This window comes from Grammomys surdaster, unplaced genomic scaffold (assembly GCF_004785775.1).
Source record: "Grammomys surdaster isolate TR1022 unplaced genomic scaffold, NIH_TR_1.0 168, whole genome shotgun sequence".
Lineage (NCBI taxonomy): Eukaryota > Metazoa > Chordata > Mammalia > Rodentia > Muridae > Grammomys > Grammomys surdaster.
Window position 1 is genome coordinate 6,508,291 of NW_021604616.1, and position 24,898 is coordinate 6,533,188.

The 24,898-nt window shown below is 40.8% G+C and overlaps 1 protein-coding gene across 3 annotated transcripts in view; it reads right to left on the reverse strand.

The window, feature by feature from the left end:
- The window catches only part of Tpd52l1 (TPD52 like 1), a 104,875-nt gene that overhangs the window by 3,864 nt on the left and 76,113 nt on the right, over positions 1 to 24,898 (reverse strand). The window contains exons 3-6 of one of the 3 annotated variants that reach the window (XM_028766439.1): positions 22,865 to 23,013; positions 11,688 to 11,789; positions 4,234 to 4,272; positions 1,402 to 1,462 (exon numbers count right to left, since the gene is read on the reverse strand). In XM_028766439.1, coding sequence (XP_028622272.1) covers positions 1,402 to 1,462; positions 4,234 to 4,272; positions 11,688 to 11,789; positions 22,865 to 23,013 — 351 coding nt within the window. The remainder of the gene's footprint in view (positions 1 to 1,401; positions 1,463 to 4,233; positions 4,273 to 11,687; positions 11,790 to 22,864; positions 23,014 to 24,898) is intronic. The other 2 variants (XM_028766441.1, XM_028766442.1) reach the window with 2 other exon arrangements.

Below are 24,898 nucleotides of genomic sequence, written 5' to 3' on the forward strand. Positions count from 1 at the left end.
AGGAGGAAAACAGTAAGGGGCTGAGATGTGACACTGACACTTAGACCACATGGGAACCATGAGCTTACCTGTTTCCTAAAAGCAAATGAAAGCAGGTTGTTCTTGATTTCTTCCTTGGCTTCTTCATATCCCCTTCTGCTAAAGGAGACTGAAAACTAGAACTCCTCCTCCATCAGAACTCCTCTAACAAGAGAGAGAACCTGTCCTTGTGAGCTGATGTGAAGTGCAAGTGTCGAGAAACTGACTTGGGATTATGGGGCCTTTTGTTTTGATAGAAGATGCTCTAGTGAGATACATACACAACACACTGTGTTGCCTTTTTTTTTTTAAGCCCCTACTTTACAAGACACATTAATGGCTCCTACTAATCCTCACACATTGCCCCAAAGAGACAGAGTTGGCAAGGGCTAGACAATGCTGACAGGTGAAGAAGCATAGTAATCACTGAATGATGATTTCATTCTGGAGCCTTCAAAAGCTGATCACAGACGTAAGAAAGTAGACATTGTGAAAGACCCTGGTTTAAGGAAGAGCCTTCAAGTCTAAATCATTGAAAATACCCGGGCCCTGTGGTGAGAAATAATGAACATCCTGTCAGACTCCACCATGTAGATATACGAGGTTGATGTGAGCGTCTGGAGGCAGCTAAATCATTACCATTTTGATCTGTAGATCCCAGTAATAGTAAAATGCATGAATGGAGTGCTTACAAGATAGCAATCATATAAGATGTTATATTTATTTAGGTGGAATCTTCCAAAAGATTCTCGTAATAACCGGTTTTCCTGTTTTACATTTACGTCTTTAAAGTCAAGACTAGTTTTTCTTTTGCCTCTTCCCCTGCCCCTTCTGTAGATTAGCACCTGTAATGAACAATTTATGAAAGCTTAACACCCAGCATGGAACTGGGATAATTTCAGTTGCTCCCCAGAGAGCAAATACATCACTAGAAAACAATGCATTTTGTGGCACTGATCACCACACTGTGCTGTGGTCAGTATGTAAGCTTAGTAAATAGTCTGGGAGGTTGACAGCAGAGGATGGCATTATGACACACAGCAAACAGTTTGTGCTAACTTATGTTCAAATCAGAAGATCTGTGAGCTATGATAGAAATTTAGTTATGTGTTATAAAATTAAGTGGCAAATGAAAACCCAATTCACTTTCATGAACAATCTATCAGTGAGTGGTTTATAATCAACTCTAAGGATGCAGGAATACTCTTCGCTGCTGATCTTACCCATAGATCTCTATGGAGGAAAGGCTTATCCTTAAGTACATCTGCCTTCCTAGCTACACAGAGGGGTGATGGCCCTGCCTTGCTGCAGCACTAATGGTGGTAATGACTAGGCTGTCCTGATGACATGGACCCAATCATACACAATTCACTTCATCTGTACCTTGAGGCTTGTAACAGTTGTCTCAACCCTCTCCTCAAATGATTTGAAAGTAGGAGAATTCCTAAAATAAGAAAAGAGAGGTCAGCTCTTGAGGCTCAGTGTCTTAGTAACCATGTTGTTTGGTTTTTAGTTCTTGTATCACTTCTGCACCAGGCTGGCTGCCAGCTTGTGACCTGTATCAACTGTGTCTTAAAGTGTGTTCCATTCCTGCTCAGGTAGGTCCAGAAACAAAGGCGTAGCATATTTTGAAGTAAAATCATCAGATACCTGTCTGTGCAATAAATAACATAGCACATGAGATGATCCAACTGTAGTAAGTTCACATATAGGGGGATAGTGTTAGGAAATTAAATGATGAATGAAAACCCAGTACACTTTCATGAGGACTCCAGAGTCCTCCGTGAGTCATTTTCATGGAGTCATAACAGTCTTCTTCCTAACTCTTCATAACAGTTTTTGTTTGTTTGTTTTAGGGAACAATGGAAGATCTGTTTAAATGTCATGCATAAGATTTCCAACTTGGAAAGTTAAAGGTTTTTTGTTTTGGTTTGTTTTTCAGTAAATATGAGACAAGACAGACAAGAAATAGCTCAAGGAGAAAAAGAATATTCCTGGTTTTTTTCTTTCTGTGCCTCAGAAAATAATGATGTTGGCAAATTGCAGGTAGCGGCCTTTCTGAAAGTTGAAGTTCTCCTTGTTTTATGGTGGATGCCCCACCCCCATAACCTCTAAATCATTTCTTTGTGAGATATGTATATAATTCTCCCATCCTCTTAGGAGATGGAGCCTTTCTACCTTATAGGCATTTTATTTATGAATCAAACATTGTATCATCTATCTTCCATCTTCTGGCTTTCAGTCATTTGGTACTTTCTTTGTTGGATTTGCCCACAAATATTTCGATTAGATTTTATTAAATTTGATAGGCTGCTTCTTTGTTCTTGAGTGCAGAGGACAATAAAATAAGAGGAATGGCTTAGAGACCCTTGATAAGGGAGTGTGGATAGGACATTTGGGTTTCGCTATAAGATGTGGGATGAGCCATGTCTCTAGGATGGCCCAGAGGCAACCAGTGTACAAAATGTATTCTCTGGGTCTCTGGCTTTGTGTAGGGTTGCTCCTGCAACTCTGTCAGTCCCCATGGATAGAAATGTACCCCCATTCTGGCTGCAGGGCACAGCTTTGTACCTTTGCTCATGACTTAAATATTAGTCAAGTCCCTGTGAGTAATCCTTCAGAATAACCCTGCTTTGTGGTGAAATTACATTTATATGACTCAAAATTATATAGTGTGGCACTTCATTTTCTCCTTGGGCTTGATTTGGCTGAGCCTGCCTACATGACATCCATCAGTTATGTGGGCCTACAGTGGGTAGGCAGGTAAGACGGAGGTTTGTGGGTCTATGTAGATTAATAAACTTAATTTCCTCTCAAACCTAACTTCAGGAAGTTCATGAGGTTTCACTCAATCTTTAGGTCACAAGATGGATTTCTGATTGACAGAGTGAAACTTTGTTTTTTGCGATCCTTCTTTGGACACCCAGATGTAAGCTTAGCAAATTAAAGAGCTAAATACAAGCCTTGTGTTAGACTACTCAGCCTGGGATCCTCATGGGAGCTGCTAACAGTTTGCTTGAAGATGAACTAAAGCCATCTTATTTCTACCAAATATGGAAAACCAAACACAGTGATTACATTTCCCAACCAACTAATTGAGCAAATATCCCCAGTGTAGAAGAGACTCCATTTAGTCATTAAAGAATAAACATTTCTCTAATTAAATTATAGCAGAATGCATGCTGAAGGACAGGGAGAGCTGGTTAATCAAATTTAGTTACACCATGTACAACTATAAACTTTTGGTTCTACAAATGACCCTAGGAAGAATTTGGTTCCCAGGGTCTTAGGAACTGAATTCCCTCTGTGTGACTCTAAATCATAACGTACACTCTGAAGCAAAGAGTGTCCAAATTCAGAATGAAGTGTGAGAAGGCCCTAGAGGCTTGATGTGCTCCTTTATTCCACAATGACAGGAGCCCAGGCTGCTAGAGCATCATGGGAAAAGCAGCAAACCTGGTTTCAGGCTCTTTTCCCCCTACCCCCAAAACAGTGCAATCGGATATCAGTGAAATGGTTTTAGCATGGCTGTAACATTGATTGTTGGCAGAACTATGCTACAACCTGCCTCTTTTCATTCCCATGTGAACATCTATGCCTACAGACTATTACCACTAGGAATTTTGTTTTGATCATACTGTATCACTAAGCCATGTTTCTCACCAGTAGTCTATCCAGGATTGTAGTGGTCTGTCATTGTTAAACTCTTGGCAGACAACTGATCTTAAAATCTTAATGACATCTTTCACAGAAATGCCACCCTATGAGTCTCCCTTTCTTTCTCTCTTCTCTCTTAGGTTTACATTTAATTTTGCAAATGTTTTTAGAATGTTACAGACCTCTTGTTAGTGCTTCATATATGTAACTATGTTTTAGCCTCATAAGTTCATGCAAAGCATCTTTTAATTCTTTACACTGTGTGATAAGGGAATGGTGGTTGATATAGGTGAAGCCCTTGTCTCTGGTCTCAGAAAGAGTTGCATTTATAGCCGAGTGCCTATCAGAAACCCAAGTCCCATAGCAAGTGTCCACCTTCCCTCCTGAAGATAGTTGGAAAGAAACACGAGACATACTATTAAATGTTACTTCATAAATGTTACTTCAGCTAACTCCTTTCACATAAAGCGATATGGGGAAGGAGCCCACAAGTAAAATAAAGAAATGCTTCAGTACATTCTGCATTAAAATGATGTTGAATATTTTTTTTCACATTACCTCATGGCAGGCATGCTTATGGAATGGCGGATGGAGGACCTTCAGGACAAAGCACATCAAAGGGAGGGGAGAAGAAGAGAGCAGAATTTAGGTTTGTGGAAAAGCTCTGGATGAACAGTTCTCAAGCAGCCATTTTAAATATCCAAAGTATTCCTTGCCCACCCAACCAAGATGCTATTGGTTTTCCCTTGGCATAAGTAGCCACCGTCAGCTTCTGAGGGCATAAGGAAAAATAGATGAGCATTGGTCAAAGCCTGCTCTCTTTCCTAGGGGTGCTGCAGGAAATCTGGAAAGGATGGAATCCTTCAGCCTGACCCTGGTCTCCACTTCTTTCTCACACTGGGGAAGAGTGAAGAGCAGCAGCCAGGAAAGACAGCCAGGCTAAGAAAAGGCTCCTGAAGAAGCACATGCTAGGCTAACACAGTTCACCCCCACAACCAACACACACACACACACACACGCACACGCACACGCACACACACACACCAGCTAGAGGAAGACTTCTACATCCATTCTAGACTAATTGTCAAGAACAACTGGTACAAACATAACCACACCTGAGAGTTTCAGGATCTTAATCTTAGAGTAGCTGACTTATTGTCTCCCCTTTCGTTGTGTGGTATTATCTACTGAGTTTTCTCCAAAACTGAGGTGAGGCAGTGGGAGGAAGCAAACTGGGTTCCATTGTCCTGGGCTAGGGCTTGCTCTTCAGCCACATTTTAAGCAGATCCTGCTTTCTCTTCTCCCTAGAACAGCGGTATTCAACTTTCTGGTGTGGAACAACCCTTTCTCAGGGTAGCCTATGAACATCCAGAAACACAGATATTTATATTATGATTCAAAACACCAGGAAAATTACAGTTATAAAGTAGCAACAAAAATAATTTTATGGTTTAGGGTTACGACACTCTGAGGAAGTTTGAAAACCACTGTCCTAGAAGCTAACAGGTTTTGGATCCCACATCCCAGAAGCTATCAACTATGGCCATTGGGATGGGCAGCCTTCTACTGAAATGTCAAAAGTCCCTCAGGCAGCATTTGTAGCCTTCCAAAGACCATGTATAGAAACTGCATTTAAACCACACTACTACAGGAAATCCAGCATTAACAATCTACTCATCTCATTAAACACAATCTGGGATAAGAGGTGGGGTGCGGTGGGGGTAGACTAAGTTCATACTGTGATTCCAAGGGGGAAAAAAGGCTTAAGTTGAAGTTCTTGTTGATGGGTTTTCTCTGCTGATGAAATAAGCTAATTCAAGCTGAATTAAAAAGTATATAAAAGCTGGTTTACTGGGGCAGCCTGTCACTCAGGCTGAAAACCACTGACTTATTAAGGTAAGTATTGTCTAGTAAAAATGTAGAAATTGAAGTTCAGACATCAGTGTGTCAAAGTTAAATTCAAAGAACAGTGATAGGGGAAATTGTTCTCTGATTCTCAACTCCACATTCTACAAGTTTTATTAAAAACAAAACAACCTTGATTTCTTAATGTTGGAAGAAATGGCGCTGACAGAAGAAATCTCATGCTAAGAGACTATCCAGCAAATGAAACCAGTAGGGAAGATTCACAAGTTAAATGAACACCAGTGGATTTAGTGCTGAGCAACTGGCTTCTTCCTTGTTAACATGGATGTTCCAGAAAATGGTCTTGTTTTTCTGGTCATGACACAGCATGAAGGGAGCTGAGAGCTATTGGGTAGAAGGGACTGGCAGGGGAGGAGGAAGCTGCAGACCTTCTCACACAGCATCACAGACTCAACATAGTGTGCTTACCCAATAGAGTGAGACCTGCAGCCAGGCAGCATGGGAGAGAAGAATAGGGCAGAGTTAGCATAGACAGTGAACAAACGTCACCCTTGTGGCTTTTGTAGGAACCCAAAAGAAAGGTTTAAGCAACTCCATTGGCTGTTCTTTTGAGTACACAGTTTGCCTTCTCTGTTCATGCTGAGAGGAAAGAGTCCCAGGACCCAGAGTAGATATGGATATCCCAGGATGCTCAAGTTTTGGATAGAGTCCCTCAGTATTTGCATATAGCTTCTATACTTATTACTTGCATTACATGTGTTACCTAACACAGGGTAAAAGTCATATAGCATTTGCCATGCCTTGTTACTTAGAGAACTTAGTACAAAACTCTGTACATATTCAATAAAAATGAATGGATACTTTTTCAACCTGTGGTTGGTGAGACCCAAAGACATAGAAACAACACCTGGTGGTGCTGACTTTTTAATGTGTCTTAAAGATTTTTGTTTAACACTCTGTTAAAATTTTTCTTCAAGTTGCTTTTGCCACAGCAATATACTGATGGCAAGACTCCACCATATGCTTCCTCTGAACATTCGGTCTCCACTGGATCATGATTTGGACAGATTCACTGAGAACTTGTGAAAGGATGCTAATGTTGTTAGAACCATCCCAACAGTTGATACTTCACCTCATGGATATCACATGACTTTAACATACATGTGGAGCAAATAGTATTAATGTTATTTGCAAGTGGAGAAAAAGACTGACCATGGTCATCAATTTGGTCCTGGAACACACAGAGGAATTTTATAGTGTAATGGATACAGATATAGGGTAACAGCATACTTAAATAAATTAGGAAAATGACACCCATCACAATACTCACAAGTAATAAAATAAAATACCTTGGTGTGAATCTAACCAAGCAAGTGAAAGATCTGTATGACAAGAACTTCAAGTCTCTGAAGAAAAAAATTGAAGAAGATCTCAGAAGATGGAAAGATCTCCCATGCTCATGGATTGGCAGGATTAATATAGTAAAAACGGCCATCTTGCCAAAAGCAATCTACAGATTCAATGCAATCCCCATCAAAATTCCAATTCAATTCTTCATAGAGACAGACAGAGCAACTTACAAATTCATTTGGAATAACAAAAAAACCAGGATAGTAAGAACTATTCTCAACAATAAAAGAACTTCTGGAGGAATCACCATCCCTGACCTCAAGCTGTACTACAGAGCAATAGTAATAAGAACTGCATGGTGTTGGTACAGAGACAGGCAGGAAGATCAGTGGAATAGAATTGAAAACCCAGAAATGAACCCACACACCTATGGTCACTTGATCTTTGACAAAGGAGCTAAAACTGTCCAGTGGAAAAAGGATAGCATTTTCAACAAATGATGCTGGTTCAACTGGAGGTCAGCATGTAGAAGAATGCAAATCGATCCATTCTTATCTCCTTGTACAAAGCTCAAGTCCAAGTGGATAAAGGACCTTGACATAAAACCAAATACACTGAAACTAACAGAAGAGAAGGTGGGGAAGAACCTCGAATACCTGGGCACAGGGGGAAAGTTCCTGAACAGAACACCAATGGCATATGCTCTAAGATCAAGAATTGACAAATGGGACCTCATAACATTGCAAAGATTCTGTAAGGTAAAGGACGCTGTCAATAGGACAAAATGGCAACCAACAGATTTGGAAAAGATCTTTACCAATCCTACATCTGATAGAGGGCTAATATCCAATATATACAAAGAACTCAAGAAATTAGACTTGAGACAACCAATTAACCCTATTAAAAATGGGGTACAGAGCTAAACAAAGAATTCTCATCTGAGGAAATTCGAATGGCTGAGAAGCACCTAAAGAAATGTTCAGCATCTTTAGTCATCAGGGAAATGCAAATCAAAGCAATCCTGAGATTCCACCTCACACCAGTCAGAATGACTAAGATAAAAAACTCAGTTGATAGCAGATGCTGGCAAAGATGTGGAGAAAGAGAAACACTCCTTCATTGTTGGTGGGATTGCAAGCTGGAAATAAGTCTGGTGATTCCTCAGAAAATTGGACATAGCATTACCTGAGGACCCAGCTATACCACCCCTGGGCATATACCCAGAAGATACTTCATCATATAACAAGGACACATGCTCTACTATGTTCATAGCAGCCTTATCTATAATAGCCAGAAGCTGGAAAGAATCTAGATGTCCTTCAACAGAGGACTGGATACAGAAAAATTGGTACATTTACACAATGGAGTATTACTCAGCTATTAAAAACAATGAATTTGAGAAATTCTTAGGCAAATGGATGGAACTAGAAAATGTCATCCCGAGTGAGGTAACATAATCACAAAAGAACACATATGGTATGCCCTCACTGATAAGTGGATATTAGCCCAAAAGCTCACAATACCCAAAATACAACTCACAGACCACATGAAGCTCATGAAGAAGGAAGACCAATGTGTGGGTACTTTGGTCCTTCTTAGAAAGAGTAACAAAATACTTATGGGAGCAAATATGGAGACAAAGCATGGGACAGAAACTGAAGGAGGGGCTGTCCAGGGACTGTTCCACCTGGGTATTCATCCCATTTGCAGTCACCAAAGGTAGACACTAGTGTGGATGCCAGGAAGTACATGCTGACAGGAACCTGATATGGCTGTGTCCTTAGAGGTCTGCCAGAGCCTTACATATACAGAGGTGGATGCTCTCAGCTAACCATTGAATAGATCATGGGGTTCCCAATGGAGGAGTGAGAGAGAAGACTGAAGGAGCTTAAAGGGTTTGTGGCCCCATGAGGAAAGCTACAATACCAACCAACCAGAGCTCCCAGGGTCTAAACCACCAGCCTTGGGGCACATAGGGAGGGACCCATGGCTCCAGCTGTATATGTAGGGGAGGATGGCCTTGTCGGGCATAGGTGGGAGAGGAGGTCCTTGGTCCTGAGAAGGCTGGATTCCCCAATGTGTGGAAATTCGAGGGTGGGGAAGTGGGATTGGGTGGGTGGGGGCACATCCTCATAGAAGCAGGAGGAGGAGGGATGGGATAGGGGGTTTCAGGGTAGGTAGGGAGAGGGAAAGGAGATAACATCTGAAATGTAAATAAAATATCAAAAAAAAAAAAAAAGAAAGAAAAAAGGGACATGGACTTGAAGCCAAAACCTATGGGGGAGAAAACAACAGAAAGTTTAAAGTAAAGTATATTTTAACATTAATTGTTTACTACTGACATAACTCTAGCGTACAAACAGGGACTACACAATTAAAAACTGTGTATCTTTATATAAAGTTGTAATTAATGAACAGCATGGAACTCCTGGGACATGAGTTAGGCGATGTGCCAAAAATAAAGCACTTTAAAACAGGAGTAAAGGCAGGCGACAACTGGTCATCATACTCTGCTACAGTATGAACCAGAGGATGCCAGCATACTCTTGCAACAGCCTTTGTTCCTCACTACTTTGAGAAACAAGATGAGAGATGAATCCTGATTTCCTTCATGTGAGGACCACCTTGAGATGGTCATATAGTAAAGATTAAACTAGCATTTAAATGCATAGTACACACCATGCTCTATAATACCCCAGTGATGCCGCTACTTGGGTTTCCCTCACTTCAATTTCATTGGATGGAACCCAAGATCTCCCTCATGTATGCAAAGTGAGCCCTCCACTCCTGAGTTCCAGCCTTAGCCCATGCTCCTCTCCTCCACAGTTCGTAAGGGAACACACTCAGGTAGAAGATGGGTCAATCACACGCAGCAGTCACTTTCCCACATGCCTGGTACAGAGGCTGGTTCCTAGCCTCCACCCAAGCCCCTCTGAGCACAATCTTGGAGAAGTGCAATTTGGAAAAACATGTTTTTAAAATGCTTCAGAGATGTTTATATGGACTCATAAAGATGGAGGGACACTACTTGGCAGTGTTGTGTAAGGTTCTAGTGTTCAAAGAGAAAGATTTCAACTGCACATGTAAAGACCAAACTTCATAAACATGACCAAATACATTTTCTCATATACAATGGGCAGAAGAGTCTTTCTTGTATAAGAGATAATTTGTTCAAATAGATATTTGTTCAAATAAATAGTTTGATACCACTGATACAACTTTAAACTTAATAAAATTAGAAGTAACTAATAATACAAAATCACATGATGCCTCTGAAGGCTTTCAATGTCTTTTGATAATGTGGTATTAATAAAAATGAAGATAAAACAATGGTGAGTGTCCACCTACATATCTGTAATTGACTATCCACATGAATAGTTAAAATGATTCGTGAATATGAAGCATAACCCAACCTCTGATAGAAAAAACTAAATACAAAGACATGAATAGTTGTTTCTAGGTATCAAAGCTTCAGAGAAATAATAGTTTAAGAAATTTATAACATAAATATACACATAAATTTTCTAAAGGATAAGCTTAAAACTTTCCAACTTAAAAAATAATTTGGGGTGGGCATTGGTGGTGTGTGCCTTTAATCCCAGCACTTAGGAGGCAGAGCTAGGTGGATCTCTGAGTTTAAGGCCAGTCTGGTCTACAGAGTGAGTTCTAGAACGCTCAGGGCTACACAGAGAAACCTTTTTTCTAGGAAAAAAAATTAGTCTAAGAGAAAAATAAAATTGATTTCTAAAGAAGGATCTCCTAAGCCACATCCATCAAAATTAAAAATAAATCAACAGGTATCTAAATAATACAAATATGACAGTAATATTGTGGAACCTTTCCCATACATATAATTTAAAAAATAAAAATATCCTATACAACACTGTAAATATAGAAGCCCTGTTTCTATAGTAAGGATGTACAGTTCACAATCTATCTTCATGTCCTCCTTACTGCTCTGTAAACTGACACATGTCTGAGAGAGTAGTCACTTAAAGCTTTTACTGCTGTTGTATACTATATGATGATTCAGTTATTAAAAATGAAGGGGTGAAGTGATTAATGTATCTTGATATACTGGTAAAGGAACCAGAAGTGTAAGACAAATAGTATCATTTTACAATATAAAATATACCAGATAGTTGAATACCAAAGTGTATCCTACAATAATTTATCAGAGCAGATTCCATGGAATACTTTCCTATATCATTTAAATTAAGTGATACGATGCTTAATATGCATTGTCAATTTGATTAGATTTAGAATTACTATGGAATGTGTCTCTCTGGATGCGTCTAGAAGGCTGTTTCTAGACAGGATTAATTGAGGAGGGAAGACTCACTAGCCAGTGGCTCCAGGACTGAAAAGAGAGCTTCCAAGTTCACTGCACTGTTCTACTTCCTGACTACGGATACCTTGCAACCAGCTGCCTCAAACCCCTCCTGTCGCCATGATTTCCTGGTGAGGAGGGACTACACCTTGAAACTATGAAACAAAATGAATTCTTCCTGGCATTGCCTTTTCTGTACACAGCAAAGGGAAAAGTTAATAAAACCAGTCAGGTTCTTCATGTGCTGGGTTGTTCTGAAACCCCTCCTCATTCCCTCTACCTTTTGATTTTATTAGGAGAAAGAGTATGGTTGGGGCCAGGCTTCTAAATCAACCTTCAAACAGAAAATATCCCAAACATGAAAATGTATTTCTGTCACAAATGTCGTTTTACCAATTAAAGAAAGAATAACCTCCCTATACTCAGTGTCCTTTGGCAGGGTTCCTGTGTTTTTCTGCCGATTTACCTCATATCGCCAAACTTCTTGCTGATGGCAGTTCCCACATTACTGAAAGCTGCTGTTGCCTTCTGCCCTGCGTGGCTCAGGGTTTCGTGCGTTTTCTTGTACCTAGAATTAAAAGAGAACCATGATAATAGACAGAACACTTTTATGTGATGGCTTGAAAGGAAATGGTCCCCGCGGGCCCTTAGAGAGTGTCACTCTGTGGGTCTCCTAGCTCCTGTGGGTCACTGGCTGATGCAATCCACAGTGGGCAGAGATGGGGCAGAGGGATGTTCAGAAGCCTTGTGAGTACTTAAGGTAAATAAATGACATCTTGACCAGCTAGCAGGAGCCAAATCAACTTTACTTAGGGTGATTCAAGGCTTATAATGTTTTGGGAGTCTGAGAGTAGGAACAACCAGGAAAGGCAAAGGTCATCAGCTGGGGGCTTAGGGCACAGAGAAAGAGAAGCCCTGCTAATGAAGGGAGTCTTCTAATTGCGAGGAGTCCAGAGGCAATCTTGGACTTTAACCTTAATGAACAGCTTTTCACTACATTACAACAAGGTGTGGCCTTGTTGGAGGAGGTGTGGCTTTGTAGGAGGAAATGAGTATCTGGGGAAGAGCTTTGAGGTCTCAGAAGCCCAGGCTCGGCCTAGTGTATCTCATTCTTTGCCTGCTGCCTGTGGATCCAGATGCGGAACTCTCCACTAGCTCTTCAGCACCACGTCCGTCTGCACGCCACCATGCTTCCCACCATGAGGATAATGGACTGAACCTCTGAACTATGAGAGTTGCCATGGTCACGATGTCTCTTCACAGCAATAAAACCCCATGACAGTGTTGTGACCTCAATTTCTTCAAAACACAGAATTGTTCTTGGAATGTAATTTCATGCTCCTCCCAGGTGTGGTGGAGAGGAGTGAGTTTACTTCAGCTATTGTTATTCATGTGCCTCTGTGGAAAAACATGATTTTGCCATGTGCAGTTTGTCCTTTTGACTATACACTTTACTCAAGTGACTCTTCTTAACCCTCAGAGTATAAATTGTCTAGTGCTCTGGGTAGAGTTAGCAATTGCATGAGACTTTAGTCCACCTCACGTTTAGGTCCTCCACTTTTCCAGGTGCATGCCACCAACTAGAGCTGTAAATAGTCAGCAAGGAAACAGAATTGAAGGACAAGGAGAGGGGTTGGAAAGATGGCTCAGTCCTTAAGAACACTGACTGCCCTTCCGGGTGTCCTGAGTTCAATTCCCAGCAACCACATGGTAGCTCACAACCATCAGTAATGTGGTCTGATGTACTCTTCTGGTATGTCTGAAGATAGTGACAGTGTCCTCGTATACATAAAATAAATAAATCATAAAGGAAAAAGGACAAGGAGAATTATGGGGATGTGGGAAGTGAAAGGAGACCCTCCTTCATCCTGAGGTTTGGCTGAAGTCTCTTGCCAGCTTGGAGCCAAAAGTTCTATCACCATTAACAAAATTCACTGTGACAGTTGCTACGTGGAGACAATTTACCTTATAGATACTTATATTTCAAAGAAAAACATTAAAATAGCAGCCAGCCACACTTAAGACATTGGAGTTTAACCTTACTTCTTTCCTGGCTGTGAACTTGTAAATTTCAAAAGTATTTTACAAATAAGTCATTGACTTGGTGTTTATTTATGGCTCTGAAGAACAGATCGTGCATGGTAAGACCTGGCTGGTGACAGGTCACACAGCAAAGGAGTAGTCAAAAGATGGAAAAAAGAGCCCTCCAAAAAATCTAACTTTATTTTTTTCCTGAAGAAGTCTGAAGATAGCATATTCAAAATATATTTACTTTTTACATTTTACACAGAAGCCTTTTTGTTTTAATTGTGGTACAGCTATGGCCAATTGAAATCAAATATACACCTGGCAGTTTATGCTTGATATAAAATACTACAATACAAGTTGCTGCTAATAAGAAGGCAGTTACCATAGTACTGAATGGAAAAGATTAGTAATAAGAATGTCAACCATTAGCCGGGTGGTGGTGGCGCACGCCTTTAATCCCAGCACTTGGCAGGCAGAGGCAGGCGGATTTCTGAGTTTGAGGCCAGCCTGGTCTACAGAGTGAGTTCCAGGATAGCCAGGGCTATACAGAGAAACCCTGTCTCGAAAAACCAAAAAAAAAAAAAAATGTCAATCATTATCACATGATGTTTGAGCTCTCCAATCACCAAATGGCATGAGCTGAGATTCTTTAGAACAAACCAAACACGCAAAAGGATCCAAAAGTAGGATAGGGAACACTAAATGAACTGGACTCAATAGTGTTTAAATGTAACAACACCTTTGACCTTAACAATGAAGACTTCGGGGCTGCAGACAGGGCTCAGCGGGTAAGAGCATGCACTATTCTTGTAGAGGACCACATTAAATAGCATCCACATCAGGTTGCTCACAACCACCTACAAGTCCTCCAGTTCTATGCACACACATGCGCACACTTGAAAACGTTTTAAAAAGAAAATTATGAAAATAAAGACATTGTATTTGCAAACACATCAAGAGAATCTAGAATCTGGAATTCCTACCGAGTTAGATTTCTAGCATGCTGATAGACTGTTCATAAAGTAGTCATGGGGCCATGAAACCAGATCTATAAAAGTAGATTAAAAAAAACAGAATGAGGGCATTGTGGAGAAAAGAAAAGCACAATATGTACAGGGGACATAAAAAAGAATCAAGCAATTTTCCCACACAGAATCTCTCGTGCACAGTGGTGAGGACATGAAGCAATCCATTAGATGGGAGACCAGCATCACCTTTGACCTTTGTCCCTCCGCCTCCAACCCAGCAAGGAGCCCTCCTGCATCCTTTCAATTTTCACAGAAAGCAGCTAGGCTTCAGCCACCGTTGCTGCCTCACTGTCCCCAAAGATTTCAGGCTCCATTAAACCTGGGGTACTCGGCTCTAAGTTTTCCACTTTGTGATACCACTAAATTTGGCAAGGAAGAGGTTAGGTTAATGGCAATGTTCTACTTGGAGGGATTAAAAAGCCTACACTCTAAGGAAGACTAGAGGCCACCTTCCTCTATCCAGTAGGGCCATAGCTTCTTGGAGCCATGGCCATGTGAATGGCAGCATAAAAGGATTAAGCTTTACCCAGGAAGGCAGAAAGAGAAGGCAGTCGTGGAAAGGCATGTCTACTGGAAGCCGCTCAGCACAGACTCAAGTGGCCTGAAAGGTACTTCAAAGGACACAGAGGAAAACAGTGACAAGGATGGCCATCACAGGGGGCCAAGTTAGCCTAGAAAATTCCTTCTGGTGTGTCAGTCTTGCATGCTTTAACAGCTTTTCTTGAAATTAGCCTGCATAGTTACTTCTGTGGGATGGTCTATGTAGTTTTACACTGTGCTTAAGAGGGCTTTGAATTTTGGGATAAGAGATTTTTTTTTGAACATGTGTGACACTCTGAATTTGATGGCTTAATTTAAAACTGGCTAGACATAAGGTCATATTGAAGCAGTGAGTGTTACACTGTTTTATAGTCACTCCCACTAATGGGAGTTAGGTACACATGAAGATCTGTAGACTTACTTCTGGGTTAGTGACATTTATTTATCAGCAATGAAAACTATATATCATTTATTTCCACGTTTAATTTCAAAGTCACCGTGCAGCCTGTGCTTGGCTCAATGAAGTATTAAAGATCCCAGGATTCATTATTTCTGAGAAATAACTGGTAACTCCGTTTTGTTCTTTTTATTATTTGTTTTTCTTTCCTCATGCACATGTGTGGCACTGAGAATTGAATTTTGGGCCTGGAGCCCTTAATGTTAAATCTGAAGGCCATTAGAAAGAACTGAGTCCTTCAGATTACACATGATGAATGGAGGAATGGAAGAGTGCAGTGCCTCCATGGTGACAAAGCTAGTGTCTCCCTTCCCCCATGATGTCCTGTCGCCTTGGAGATGACACCAAGATGAGTTGGGTCAGCTTTTTATAGCTCCTGTTTTATGTAGAGAAAATAACACTATATTTTAAGAATTTGAAGATGTGCAGGAGATTCTGTCTCAAAATAAAGGTGAACAGAGAGCCTGAGGAGCAACGCCCCCTGGGGTCTTCTGCCTCCACATGCAAATGTAAACACGTGCACAGGCAACTATGCACACAAATGCACGCATGTGTGTGCACGTGCACACACACACAATTCTAAGGGGCGTGTGTGTCATTTTCTACCTCTTCATTAGGCAAACTGTTCCTTAAGAATAGTTAGTAGTCATTTTGCATGATACCTAAAATCAATAGCCAAAAAAGATCTCCAGAGGTAGGCAGTGAGAAGGAGTTATATGTGGGAAGTGATTACCAACACCATAGCAACCAAGGTCCTATGAGAAATAGGTCATTGAACTCAGAGTACTTAGAAGCTCTAAGGAGCGCCACTTACAGCACAGCCTACACAGAGGGTACCTCAGGGGTTGTACATTGTCCATACCCTGTAATTTTATGGAGTCCTAGTTGAACTTGGTGTTAAATTCAGTGAGCGTGGCTGAAATGTTAAGGGCTTAACAGCCAGGTGAGCTGTTTGGCCAGTACACAGGGCATCTTCTGTAGATCCCTTTGGAGATCTTCTTCTCCAAGCCAAATACAAAGAGTTCTATTGGCTTTTTAATGGATTTTCTTGATAGTTCCTACATAGACCACATGATTTATGATTTTAAAAAGCACCGCAATTAATCAAAAGGACAAAGCAGTATGTGATTTGAACTTTAGTATTTTCTACGTATAACTAGAATAAAAGACTAGTGTTTTCTTACAAGGTATTTCACAGCATGAACATACATACTCTAAGAAGAGATTTAAAAGGATGCATTCCCATAATGACTATATTTTTAACATCTCATCAAGGACATACACACAAAACTATTTAGGATAATTTTCTTCTGAGGCATCCTAAGTATGTTATTAAAATATAAGCTTATCACTTCTAGCTAGACAAAAGAATCTACTTCCAGGTTTGTGTACTAAATAGCACCCTGAAGGTGAAGAGAACTAACTGCGAGGGAGATTGGGCACGCACAACTTTTAAAATTAGGTTTTTGTTGATACTTCTGAATGCAGCAGAGCTACACAGAGCTCCTCACAAAGAGAGATAATTATCATTCAGACCATGGTGACCCAAAAAATCAAGCCCACCAGCAAAGAGTGAATAAATCATACACAGACCCTCCGTTCTTAAGCACTGTGAGTCTCTGAAGCGCTGCAGGTTCAGCTGAATTCTTTCTGTGTAGCTTAGTTCCTGTGCTTTTCAAACAAAAGACGGAGGAGTTAAAACTCCTTTTTAAAACCTCCTACCCTCTATGGACCTACCATCAGGCCTATGGTACAATGCATAGAGGTCGATTTGTGGGAGAATTTCATGGGTTCACAAAGCAGAACATTGAATAAATAAACAGGCATACTGGCTCTAAGCCACCCACCTGTACCCTGCCTCCTTGAAGCCCAAAAGACAATAAAAGAAGTCTAGGTATGAACAGAATGGGCATGAATGAGAACGACTACCCCTCCTCCCGTACACACACACACACAGACACACACACACACACACACACTCACACACATATATATAAAACCCCTTGACATGCTTCTGTATTCCTGAACTATTTCTCTAAAGCAGACAATCCGAGTCCATTATGTAATCGTTCTTCCTCACTTGGGTCCTATGGCAATTTGAAGAAAACATGCCAAGATCGTTCATTAGCATACCATAGATTTTCTTTTCATTATAAATCACACTAACTAGGTCACGATTGCCTAATCATTATGCAAAGTATCGCCTCTGGGAATCACACATGCTCTCTGAGAGCTGAAATTCTTTCCAGTGCTTTGAAGTCTAAGTTTTCCCAGCTAACCTGCCACAGCTCATCTCCACATTTCATCTTACAGAATGTGTGCTAGAATAGGAGTCATGAATACTAACAGAGCGGTATTTAATTAATTCAGGGAGACATATTTTTGTTATCACTCCTCCCAACATATTACTAATAAGCTCCCTCCTTCACTATCTCTCAGCAGCCAAGGAAATAGGGTTAGTCGAAGACTTCCTCCTAAAATTATACAGTTGATAAATGTATTTCTCCTCACTGGTAAGGGGTTGCCTCTTCTCTACTAAGAAGAGTTCATCCTTAAAGGTTAGGGAGAACACAGACATTGGACTCATTAAATAATCTCCAAGGCCAGATCAACAATGATATCCATGAGCAAATACTAAACACACACAGACACACACACACACACACACGCACACACGCACACATCTCTGCCTTTAACTTTTGTCAAGTTGTCCTATCAGTTTGAAATTTGCTTATGGGGTAGTTCAAACACGATCAAAACGGGTCATTCATTGAGTGTCAACTCTACCTCTGTGTCTCAGTCTTCCTAATGAGAGCACAGAGTCACCACAGGCCAACAAAGCATTAGACACCATCTGCCTACAATATTTAACTCACTAAATCACTCACCCTGGTACTGACATGGTCTTATTCCCTGTGTACACAGAATCCAGGCTGACATATCTGCAGCCTGGGAGATCCACAGTAATGCTCCCCTGACATTGAGGCAAGCGGAATGGGTATTGTGTAGTCCAAGCCTACAAGTGGGTCTCACTCAATCACTCTGCTTCCGTCAGCATTTACTTCCAAACCACTGGGACTTCTTGTCAGACTGACCTCCAGATTCTTGCCCCGCTCTCCATGCCTCCCCCTTACAACAGACTCAGAGATGCTTTTCCGATTCCCGACCACTGTTGTAAATATGGCGCTCTTGCCAACCTGCCTTTCAGTGACTCAGCAGCGGTCATTTGTGTCATCACCTGCTACTGTCAGGTGAGGCACATAAAAAGGCCTGGGTCACCCCATATAGCTCTCAGCTGTGCTCATGTGTGCCCTCCTTCCCCCGCCTGCCTCCTCTCTTTGTCTTGTTTGTCCTCTGTCTCTCCCACTCTTTCTACTCCAAGACACCCTTTAATTCTCCTCCCTCCCCCAATAAACCTCTTGCTCTAGGTCTGTTGCATGGTGTGACTGCCAAATCTTTGTCACTTTATCCTAACGCCCGTACCCCTCCACAATCTATTATGTAATCTAACGGAAATGATTCATACATGTGTGTCAACCCAGGTCATTTCCTGCTCCAAATCTTCCAGTAGCATCTAAAGCTCTTGGCATTAAATTATCACTTGCCCAAGAGGCCTCAGGGACCATGCTCTCATCTCAACATACCACAGACATACTGTCTAGACTTTTTAAGAGACATTTTTTTTGACTCACCAAAACTGAAAAGCTAGTTCCCGCCTTAGAGTCTTTGTAACAACTTTTTCTGATCCTGAAAGTTCTTCCCTAGATCGTTAAACACTGGACATTTCCAGTCTTTCAAGTCTCAACTGGAATCAGGGTCTAGAACAAGATTTTCCTGACTGGGATTCCATCCTCACAGCTTTCACCCTCTCCTCCTCTCACTGGCCAATCCCCGGAGGCTGGCTTCCTCACAGTCCATCCTGGTATTTCCTCCCTGGCAGCTCCCCGCTTGTTTATTTCATTACTTGTTTCTCGCTCATTTTTCTCCCGTTCAATGCTGAATGAAAAGTAGGCACCATGTCAATCCTCTTATTCTGGGGTCTAGATTAGCCTGTAGGTAATATATGCCTAATACTAGACATTTACTTGCTCTAGTTGGATAAATGACTGGTTAAGACCCTTTAATGGCTTTCTATTCCCTGCAGAAGAAAGTTAACTCTATTAACTGAGCAAGCATACTAACTAAATGCTTTTCCTAGGGGTAGAGCCTTCTCTTCTGCTGAGCCATCATCAATGTGTGTCACCCTCAAGTGCCACCACCTGTCTCTCTTAGACTGATTATATTCTGAGGACTCCTTAGGAACCCTGCTTTGTCCCTAGAGGGGCAATATCCCCAGGCAAAGCTCCTATTCCACTTCACATTCCTGCAGTGATCTGTATTTATCATTCATAAAAAAACAAACAAACAAAATTCTTATCTTTCTGAGTATATTGTAAACTCCATAACCCCAGGCATTGAATTTGTGCTATTCATCTTTTACACCAAGAAGACTGCTTGGCTACACCAATTTCTTCTTCAAACTTGAGAAAAGAGAGATTACCCATTTTTTTCCCCATATGACTAGTCTAGAACACTTCCTGGAACCTCTCTGCTGTGATTCCACATTCAGGATACAGATGCCTTGTCCTCTTCCTGTCCCCTTCACAGCTTGACACTATGGACACACCCTGCACAACTATTCCCTCCTCTTCTTCCTCCCCATCTTCAGCCAGAAAAGTACTCGGTCCACATTTGGTTATCCGATCCCTGAAATGATTGTCCAGACCAGATGAAACAATCCTTTCTATTCTTACACCCCAGAGGGAAGTTCACATCAGTACGACTTGAAGCCAAGAGACCTAAATAAATACAGAGGCAACCAGAGCCAGGGAACTGGAGGGTGTTCAGTCAAACACTATCAGGGCAACTCATTGCTACTGGTCACAAAAGGCAAAAACAGAAGCTCAGATTACTGATAGATAAGCTTTTTTCTTCTAGTGCCTAGCACCCCATTGTCCTTTTCTGGAGGTTGCTCATATGATTGTTGAAGTTAGGTCTGTCTGGCTCTTCCTCCCAGCCCTGTGCTCCCGGAAACAAGATGCAGACTCAAAACATATTTACAAATACCTTGGCCATATAGCTAGGCTCATCTCTGATTAGCTCATAACTTAAAATAACCCATTTATTCTAATCTACATTTTACCATGTGGCTGGTAACTTGTGCTTAAGTACCATGCATCTGTCTTGTCACATCTTCCCAGCGAATCTCTTGCCTGACACTATCCCAGCATCCTTTCTGCCTGCAGGATATTCCACCTTCTATTTCCTGCCTAAGCTATAGGCAATCAAATTTATTATTGGCAGGTACCATATCCATACAGACACAAGGTATTTTCTCTATAGATGTTGTTCTAGTACTTATTTTAAATTAATGCACACAGGCATGTGGTTTATAGTCTCTTTTTTTATATCTGTCATCATCTGACGAGGGAAGGTTGGTTAGCTAGCCTCTGGAGATGAACTTCAAAGACCTGTGGCTCCATCTTGTCCTCCATTATCCTAGCTAGATGAAGTTTTGGGTGCACACACATAGAAACCTGGAAGGCAGTTGAGCCACACTGCAGGCAAAGAGAAACAACTATTCCCAGGGAAACCAAGGTGCCTACTCTGGGAAACCTCATACAAAGGGCATCTTCACACAGCACCAAAAGGTCTTGGGCATTGCTGCTTCAGAGCTAGCAGGTGAAATTAGTGTCTCACAGAAAATTGAAATAATTGCTGTCAATCATCGGTACTTCTTGCTACCAGGCACTGAGCCCAGGAGCAAAGAACTACAGAGAGAACTGATTCCCACAGGTATAAGACATAGGTGAAGACAGGATCTTTATATTTCACTGAATGGAGTAGGAAATGTATAACTCAAAGACAAAGAGTGTTGGTGGCTGGATTTGGGGCTAAAGTTAAGGATTTGGACATGAAGTCCCTCTGATTGCCTATCAGCTACTAATATTCAACAAACAAAAAAGAAGAAAAATCTCTTATGTAAAACCCCTTTTCTTGTAAGGTCACCTAACAAGAAAAATAGTTTAATTATCAAGAAGTCCCATCCTAATGCCAAGTCACCTGACCTCACCACCCCATGATAATAAACAATCACCAAGGTTACAGAATCAGAATGATCGGTAACAAGTGTGCAAAGGCTCCTCATTTCTTGGGAAAGCTCTGCCCATTCCCAGAAGATATGAGCTACTAACTCCCTCCAGTCAGAACGGCTAACATCAATAAATCTGACAACAAATGTTGGAAAGGATGTGCAAAGGTAAGAATATTTATTCACTATTGGTGAGATGCAAATTAATGCAGCCATTGTGAAAATCTGTTTTGAGATTTTTTTAAATATTAAAAATAGAACTTACATATGACCCAGCTATTTCATACCCAGAGAACCCCACTACCTACCACAGAGATATCTGTACCCCAATTTTATTGCTGCTTCATTCACTATAGCAAAAAGTTGAAATCAACCTAATTATTGATCAGCGGATAAATGGAATAATGAAAATCCAACACATACACACACATACACACACACACACACACACATGCACACTCATGAACTAATAGAATACTGAATACTATCTAGTTAGCATTAAAGAAAATGTAATCAGAAAAATTTCAGGAAAATGGAAGGTCTTATAGTGAGTAATAAGTGAGATCACATAATCTCTGAAATAAAAATACTTCATATTCCCCTCTTATGCAAAATCTACCCCAAAATAAATATGTAGGTGGGGGGACACAACATGTAGAAAGAGGAACAAGAAAGGCTGAATGTTAGGGGACTGAATTTGGATCATGGACACGATTATGAAAGAAGATATAAAGCTACTTGTTTTTGTAGTTCTAACTCTGTCATAGAATTTTTGGGTTTGGTAGTGGATAAGTGTACTAAAATACATTTGATAGTGAAAGAATAAAATCCAGTGTACACAGCATCTTTTTCAAATGGCTATTTTAGCTGGATAGAAGGTCACTGTGATACATATAGACTTTGGAACAGATTAATTTTGGTATGATTTTCTTTTGCAAAATTTTTATAATAAAATCTAAAAATGAAACAACAACAAAAATAGTCTAAATTGAGTTGTTTGGTTAGTTTTTGCATCAGGGTCTGGTGTCTCTCAGGCTAACTTAGTTTGTAGCTGAGGATGATCTTGAATTTCTGATCCTCCTACCTTTACCTCTCCAGTGTTAGAAGGGAAAGAATATCCATCACACCTTCATGCAGCATTAACGACTGAGACCAGAATTTCCTGTATCTAGGCAAGTACTCTACCAGCTGAGCTACATACATCCTTAGCTCCTGGAATTAAGAGTTTTAATCAACAGAAGTTTATTGCAGGAAGTTCTTTTATAGTTTACTTTACATACAATATACTTAATAATCATTCATATTTCATTAACTTGCTCCTAAAGAAAATATCTTCTTCATGCTGCAAGCACCAAATCAACCTTGTAAGAGAAACAGGAGAGGAAACACAGAAGCACAGCCAGTGGACAGCAGACTCCCTAACTTAATTCAGGTTCTGTGAGATACTCAGAGATACTCACGCAGTTGTGGTCTGCATGTCGTGCCAGCTCCTGCTGAAGTTCTGCTTTAACTCGTTCATCAGGTTCATGCCGAGTTTCTGTTTGATCTCAACCAGATGTCTTTCTTTTGCTGACAAAACTTGCCGTAATGTTGTGATTTCGTCTTCTAGCTAGAGGTGAGAGAAAAAATAGTGGGGTGAAAATTCAGAGCATACTGGCACTCTAGGATGCCTTGGCTATGTGACATCACTAAGCGACTTCGCAAGATGACCTTGCTGTGGAGTGATCTCAAAGAGTGACCTCAGCTGACTGCCTGAATCCCGTTAGAACCCTCATGGTGTCAGTCCCCAAACCCACCATGCAAACAACAGTTCACTCTCTAACACTCAAACTGGATAAAGGGTGCTTAGGTTTAACATTCCCAGAGTATTCAGAGTATTTGTGGAGAACTGAGCTGTATGCCTGTGGAGGTAAACATGCTAAGGCTTGTGTGTGGAATCAGAGGACCACTCACTGAAGTTGGTTCTTTCCTTCTATCCTGTGGGTCCTGGAAGTCAAGAGTCTAGTTGTTATCTTGTAGCAGGTGCCCTTACTGCCAGAGCCACCTCACTGCCCTAATAAGGTGTTTGGTTTTTAATAAAGATTGGTTTTGTTATTTCTCATACTATTTAACAAAATAACTTCTTTTCATGTGTTACTAGTTAATGTTTGCCTATTTTTGTCAGCCACATGTTACTGTACTGGTTTATGAATAAATCTGGCTGATACTGTGCTTTTTCCAAGCCAGTGCCCTCCTTTATAAGTGAGGAACAAGAAGGACAATGATGCATGCAAGGACATAACTCAGGCTATGTTCTCTTTAACAATTTATTGACATGGAACTGCTATGCATTAAGCTGACTATAATCTTAAATATATAATTTATAAGTATATATATAAGCATATATATCCATGTAGCATATATATGTATATACTTATACATACATTGTACACACTTACATATACATACATGTATGTTTGTATGTATGTATGTATCCACACAGCCATCCCTACTACTGGCACCTGAAAAATACATATTACCTCCTAGCCATTCTTTGTAATTTCCTCTCCCCAGTTCTTCCCTGTCCCCTTAATTCTTGGCCTCACTAGGCAACTGCTAATATTCCTTCTTTCACTCAAGTTGAATTTGCAGTTTCAAGAATGTTATATCGTTATGTTTTAATGCTGTGCATGTTCATTTTGTTTGGCTTCTTTCACTTAGCACAACTATTTTCAATTGACCCATGTTGCTGCATTAGCCACAATTCATTCACTTTTCCCTGCAGAGGGCTTCTCTGTTGTGTGGGTCTGCCAGTGTGTTGTTAAGGGGCACTTGGATTTAGGTAATACAAATAAAACCACTACAAAAGCTACCTACAGGGCTTTGTATGGAGGACATAGTTCTTCTTTCCCCCTTGTTGTGCACAAGTAGATCACTACTATAAAGCTGTTTTTGCAAGTTATTTTCTAGCAATGAAATTACATAAAATACTCAGAGTTTGGGGTATTGTAATATCCTATAACATAAATTTAAGCTTCCCAAAGTCTGACTTAACTACATGCCATACTTTGTATTACAACTACGTGGAGAGCTCTGATATTAGTGATTACTCTCCCATCTCTTCTTCTAGAGAGCACAAAATCATTTGTGCTTTCCTTCAGCAAGGCAATCATCCTGAGGATGTCCTCAGTCCTCCATGTGTACAGAGGTAACAGAAGTCTGCCAGATCCTTAGAGTTCTGAGGTTTTACAATGCGGAGCTCACATTTACCTCTGACCACCTGTGGGTAGCCTTGTGAGGCATCCTGCAAACACATTGCTTGCATCATTGGGGGACAAGCTGCTGAAGAATGGTGACTACATTTGAAAGAAATAAGCCTTTTCTCTGACACAGGAAGACTTTTTCCCAGTGCTAAACAGTGGGAATCAAGTTGTGATTTTTCTTCTTCCTCCTCCTCCTCCTCCTCCTCCTCCTCCTCCTCCTCCTCCTCCTCCTCTTCCTCCTCCTCCTTCCTC